At 44.2% G+C, this 6121-nt stretch overlaps 1 protein-coding gene across 1 annotated transcript; it reads right to left on the reverse strand.

Moving 5' to 3' along the window:
* Window positions 1-4: 4 nt before the first annotated feature.
* Window positions 5-6118, reverse strand: LOC113941228 (myosin heavy chain, skeletal muscle, adult-like; the record flags this gene model as incomplete). Its single annotated transcript, XM_027632387.1, has 10 exons — window positions 5-43; window positions 1051-1306; window positions 1409-1545; window positions 2200-2323; window positions 2640-2757; window positions 2852-2939; window positions 3817-3896; window positions 4053-4362; window positions 5137-5307; window positions 6044-6118. Coding segments are annotated over 10 exons (1398 nt in total), but the record flags the coding sequence as incomplete, so codon positions are not given.
* Between the last annotated feature and the right edge of the window lie 3 nt (window positions 6119-6121).

The following is a 6121-nucleotide window of genomic DNA, read 5'->3' on the forward strand; positions in this document are numbered from 1 at the left end:
GCTGGTCACACCTTTCCTCAGCATCAGCCAGGCTATCTGCTTCCTGGAGGGGAGACAGAATTTTTTGGGTTGTAGTATTTTAAACTTTCTGTGCTCTGTCTTTTGTATCACTGAGTAGGCTTGTGTTAAAATGGGAGCTGAACCTGACTTTCAAGCCCAGCAACTGGAAAATCTTGACTAGTGTTTACTGTAAACCTCATCATTTGGAATCAATATTTATTCTATAATATCTGTGTCTCCTAAATATGCCTCGCTGGTTGAGTGCCCATGACAATGCTTCATAGCACAAACACAAAAGCACAACCGAACAGTGGTTACTTCCATCACTAATTTCGTCAGGAGCAAGGGCTTAGTGTTTTTTTTTTTTTCTGATGGAAAATGCATCTAGCAGCTTTTTCTTTTTAATTGTCTCAACAAAAGTCTTAAAATATTTGGGATGTAATGGCTTTTACATTTCTGACAATAAATTAGTTGAGAAGGGTACTTATCACTTTCCTACAGGCATTAAAATTTCTGCAAGACCAATAAAGTTCTTGCCCTCATCTACCTCTGTGGCTTCTTTAAAGACCACATCAAGCATTTCCTTAACTAATTGATCACTTCATTTGGTGTTAAGAAACTGCCTTTTCCTAATTGAGTTTGAATAGGAAGTATCTGTGTTTCTGAAAGTAATCAAGGCCTTCTAGTGTAGCTGTAGATGGGAAAAGTGTGTGCTTCCCTGGTTTGCCTTTACTGCATTAGACAGAAGCACTTCTTTGAAAGCTGAGATGTTTCCCTTCCAGTTCAGAGCTCTCAGATGTGCAGCACATGTTGGCTGCTGTTTCATGGCTCTTTCCTCAGACAGCAGGAATGGTGAGTGTCGTGTGGGGCTGCCATAGGTCTCACCCTGCCCATGCCAGTGCCTGTTTCCTCAGCATTACAGTGCCTTAGAAGGTGTGATTTAGACTGTTTTCTACTACCCATCAGTTCCTGTGAGTTACTGCGTAGGATAAGATGCCTTCTGACAGTTTATCATTCTTTTTCCAGGGAGAAACAAACAGTGATACTCACAGCCTGCACTTGGAGCTGCAGGTCATTTTTCTCCTGCACCAGTGCTACCATTTTCTCCTCCAGTTCCTTCCGCTTTGCCTCAGACTTTGCAAGCTCTTCCTTGGTTTTCTCAAACTCCTCCTTCATGTTGGCCATCTCCTTCTCAGACTCTGCACTCTTCAGCAAGGGCTTGATCTTGAAGAAGAGCTTCATCCAGGGCCAGTGTTTGACATTCATGAATGAACGAACGTTGTACTGGATGCAGAAGATGGACTCTCTGAAATGAAATTCATGTGATTATTACACAGCTCTGCTTTGATTAATTTAAACTTCATTAGCCAAATACCATGAGAATTAAATAAATTTTAGAAAAGTCTACCTCCTTTCCACCATTTTCTTATACTCCACTCTCATCAGGAAGCCCCTGCACCTGGCCTGTGTGCGAGTGATGATTTCTGCCAACTTGTCATCTCTCATCTCCTCCAGGAGTCCCAGCAGCCCAGCTTTGAAGAACACCTTCAGAGAGGAAATGGTGCAGCATGTCATTGTGAGGTAGTACAGGCTAAACACACAGCGTCTTTCAGTATCCTAACAGACCTTAATGGCCATGACCAGCATCACCTTGGACCTTCTCCCTGCCCTCTGTCCAAGGGCTTAGAGCTTCCCATAGTCTCAGACTTAAGCATTCAGTCCCTGTCTGAGCTGTGTGTCATGAGTACTGTTTCCAGTTCAGCCACAGCCTCAACCACCCACATGCCTGATCACGGACCCCAGTGAGCTCTACCATGACCTGCTCACTTACTTCCTGGCTTGATGTTAAACATATGTCATTGCTGTGTATAGGTCCATAAATTAAAGAATAGGGCCTTGCCTTGTTAGCCTACCTATACCTGACCCTGCCAAATTGTGAAAACCAAGGCTTTATGGCTTCACCTCAGACCTTCCTTATTGTAACAAACCTGCCTGATGACCTGGACTCCTGGTTGAATCTGACTTCCACTCCCAGGTCATCCTCATTTGCCTTGATAGAGTACAGTGGTGCTGGGCACTTCCTGATTGAGGCCTCTCCCTGCCAGCTCTGGTATGTCATTGTGCTGTGCCCCATCCCCCTGGCAGAGCAGCCCACCCTCACTGCTTTTGACAAACTTTTAACACAGGTCTTGTTTTTACCTTGGTGTGACCAAATTTGTACTGGGTGTGGTCCACATCAATGGACCCAAGGAGCTTCTCAGAAGCCTTCTTGTTGTCCATGAACTGTCCCTCTGGGATAGCACTGGCATTGAGTACTCTGTATCTGCAAAGGAAAACATGAAGAAATTGTCAAAACCACTACTGTGATTGAACCCCCAGTCTTCTAAGACTGTCCCATTGAACAAATCTTATGCCTGGAGACAGTTCAATTCAGGATATGGGGATTGTTTTTAATATATAATACTAATTCTAAGTACAAGAGAATCCTGATCTCAGCAATGCCCTGCCATCATGAACTGATGGCGAAACATTTCTATATTACTGTTCACTACTAATTTAAAGTATGAAGTTTAAAGTATATCACAATACTCAGGCTCTTCAGCTTGGTCTGAATGGGCAGAGAGGTGTAGTGCTCTTACCTCTGTTTGAAGTCAGCATAGAGGACTCTGCTGGGGAACCCTTTCCTGCAGATCCTGATCCCTTCCAACACGCCGTTACAGCGCAGCTGGTGCAGCACCAACTCGTGCTCCATGGCACCTGACAAAGATCAGCATTAGTGACTACCCCGCTCTTTGACACTCAGGAAAGGAGCTTCTGCTGCTTAAGTTTTCCTCCTCTTGGGCGTCCTTACCAGGTGTTTTTGTTTCATTTGGGATGATGCAGCGTACAAAGTGAGGGTGGGTGCTCCTCAGGTTGGCCATCAGCTTGTTTAAATTCTCCTGTGAGATCATCAAACAAAGTTTATATTATTAAGTGTGAGCACTGGAATCTTAACAGAGGATGCATCAAACTGGGAGTTTCAGGTTGCAGACTTGTCTTCTCTAAAACAACTCCCAGAAGTCCCAAAGGGAAAACTGGAAGTAGAAACAAATTTTTGGTTTTGAAATTCTTTTATAGAATAATGGTTAGTATTACTTTTCCTTGACCTCCTCATCCAAACACAGGGCTGCTATTTCACAGTTTTCCTTTGAGTTGGTAATTCTTGTGGTACATATTTGGGCATTTAAAGTAAATCACACGTATTCTTGGTTAAGCATAATTTGACAGCTAAGTTCTTTCCAAATGGATGCAGTATTTCTGCAGCCCATGCAGAGTGACTCTTTTAGTAGTAATTCAGTCTCAAACCTTTAAGACATAACTCAAAACTGACCTCACAAGTCAATTAGTTAGTGTAATTTAACCTTCACCCTCTTTCCACATTGAAATCAAATCATTGCCTTATAATCCTAGGGTAATTTCATCTTTGCTTTTGATGTTTGTTCTATTACTTTCAAATTTTACAATGAGTCAATACTGAAAATCTGCATAGATACAACAAAACAGGTCAAGGAAATATATCTGAATTCTGTGGAGAGGATTTTAAGGAATTTGGCTGATATGTTTTTCACTTCCATCTAAATAGATGAACTTAGCTGTTTGGATATTTTCCTAGAATTTTCAAAGATGGATGTGGCATTGCAAAGGAAAAGTCTGTAATTTACAAGAATGGAAAAGAAAGCATTTTAAAGAATGACAAGGGTTATGTCCAAAATGCAAACAGACCTTTCAGATTCAGATGCTTTCCATCTGCAAAGACTTAATGAATATTAAACTTACCCTGAAAAGAGCTGAGACAGTCTGGAAAGAAGAACCCTTCTTCTTGCCTCCTTTCTTGCCACCACCACCACCACCACTGTCTGTATATCAAAGTAAAAAGAAAAAAAAGTATTGGAATGTGGATATTGCAATTAGGAAATACAAAACACAAATTAGCTTTACAATTTTAGTATTTGTGGCTTTAAATCTGAGAAAAATTTCTCCCACACTGAAAATACAATTTTCACTGAACTGACCTGCATCTGCTCCACCATAGCTGGCAAAGAGTAAGGCCAAGGTCTTGACAGATGATTTCTGGTACAGCCCAATGACAGTTTCATTCAGGGGGTCCTTGTTCTTCTCCAGCCACCCAGTGATGTTGTAGTCCACTGTGCCAGCGTAGTGCACCAGGGAGAAGTGGGCCTCAGCCTTGCCTTTGGCAGGTTTGGGCTTCTGGAAGTTGTTGGACTTGCCCAGGTGCTGGTCATAGAGCTTGTTCTTGAAAGAGGTGTCAGTTGCCTTGGGGAACATGCACTCCTCTTCCAGGATGGAGAAGATGCCCATGGGCTGGAACGTATCACAGGAAATGACAAAGATGATAATGGAAATGTCCAAGGCCACATTGGATGGGACACTGACCAACCTGGTCTAGGGCAAAGTGTCCCTGTCTCTGGCAGGGGGTTAGAACGAGATGTTCTTTAGGTTCCCTTCCAACCCAGGCCACTCTGTGATTCTGTGACAATGACAAGAAACCTGTGCTACGAACATCAAAGGTACTACTGGGGTGCTTTAGCATCCCAGCCTGGATGAGGGCCTGGCTTTGTCAGAAGTTGTTCTCAGGCAGGGAGCCTATTTCTGCCTTCCCTTTGCCTCCCTGCAGCCAATCTTCATGGAACTGGTAAGGATGTCTGTCCAGTGCACATTGGAATTGGTGCAGAATTAGAGGGAGCAGTGCTAAACAGAAACATAATTGGGAAAAGAGCCACAAGAGGCCCTGTGGTTGTGGGAAGTCCAGTGAGATGATACTTATTGCCCAGATTTGTCTGTGGACTTCAGATTTGAGCCTTCAAAGGAAAAAGAAAGGGAGACTGACTTTGCTTTGTTTTAAAAGCACTCTCACTCTTGGTGGGAGTCCAGGCTACTTTTCCAAGCTTGAAGACCAGAAAATGCAGGACTGATGACACAGAGGTGCATTTCCCCATTTCTCTTCCCCAGACTAAACTAAATTTCAGTGCAAAATATTTTGCTTAACTGATGCTGCATGTCTGGCTCTGAGCTGAACCTGCCTCAGAAACATCGCATAATTCCAGCATTCATCATACATGTGTATGGGAGAGGTACCTTCTCAATGAGCTCAATGCAGGCAGCCAGGTCCATCCCAAAGTCAATGAACTCCCACTCAATTCCCTCCTTCTTGTACTCTTCCTGCTCCAGCACGAACATGTGGTGGTTGAAGAACTGTTGCAGTTTCTCATTGGTGAAGTTGATGCACAGCTGCTCAAAGCTGTTGAACTGCCCAAAGCAAGGAAAGGTGCACAGGTTCTCAAAGCGTGCCAAACACCACAGGCCTTTGCTGGCATTCTCCTAAGGCTGGTTGAAGTTCCCCAGCTGAAACACCATCCCCAACCCTACTGTCCCAGCCTGTGTTTCCTTAGCAGGGTTTCTATTGTACCACTCCCTGGCCTTGAAGGATTTTTTTATCGTTACCTCTGAAATCAAGCTACAATTCTTTTTCCCTGTGCTACTCAACAGCAAATCCTTTGGTAACTTCAGCTGCTCCACTGGGTATGTGTTGCAGGTTTCTGACCTTCTGGACAGTGGAAACCTCCTCAGTGTCTCACCCAAGGATTTCTCTGCCCTCACATCAATAATCTGGGGGTTTCTGTGCTCAGAAAACATGCTGGGAGCTTGCCCATGGCACAGCCTTTCCTTGGTTTTCCAAGAGCATCCAGCCTGTTGGCCCAAAGCTGCGTGAGCCTTAGTCCTCGAGCTCCCTCTCTGTTTGCAAAGCCTGAGACCTTTGCGAGCTCACGGGCCTCTGTTTGCCAGAAAGGCAATGTTAGAATTGGTGTTTGTCAGCAAAGCCTTTTGAGGGGGCTACAGTGGCAGAGAAGAGGGAGGGGTTCCTACAAAACATCAGATGAGAAGGATAAACTTTTGAGTCCTCTCGAAAAGAAGTGTGTGTCTGAGTCCTCATGACCCCTCCTCGCTCCTCGCTTGACTAGGGTGTCAAATCCTTGTTCCTTACATCAAAGATCTCAAAGCCAGCAATGTCCAGAACTCCAATGAAGTACTGCCTGGGCTGCTTCGTGTCCAGCTGTTGGTT

The sequence above is a fragment of the Corapipo altera genome, unplaced genomic scaffold (assembly GCF_003945725.1).
Source record: "Corapipo altera isolate COAL_440 unplaced genomic scaffold, ASM394572v1 59985, whole genome shotgun sequence".
Classification (NCBI taxonomy): Eukaryota; Metazoa; Chordata; class Aves; order Passeriformes; family Pipridae; genus Corapipo; species Corapipo altera.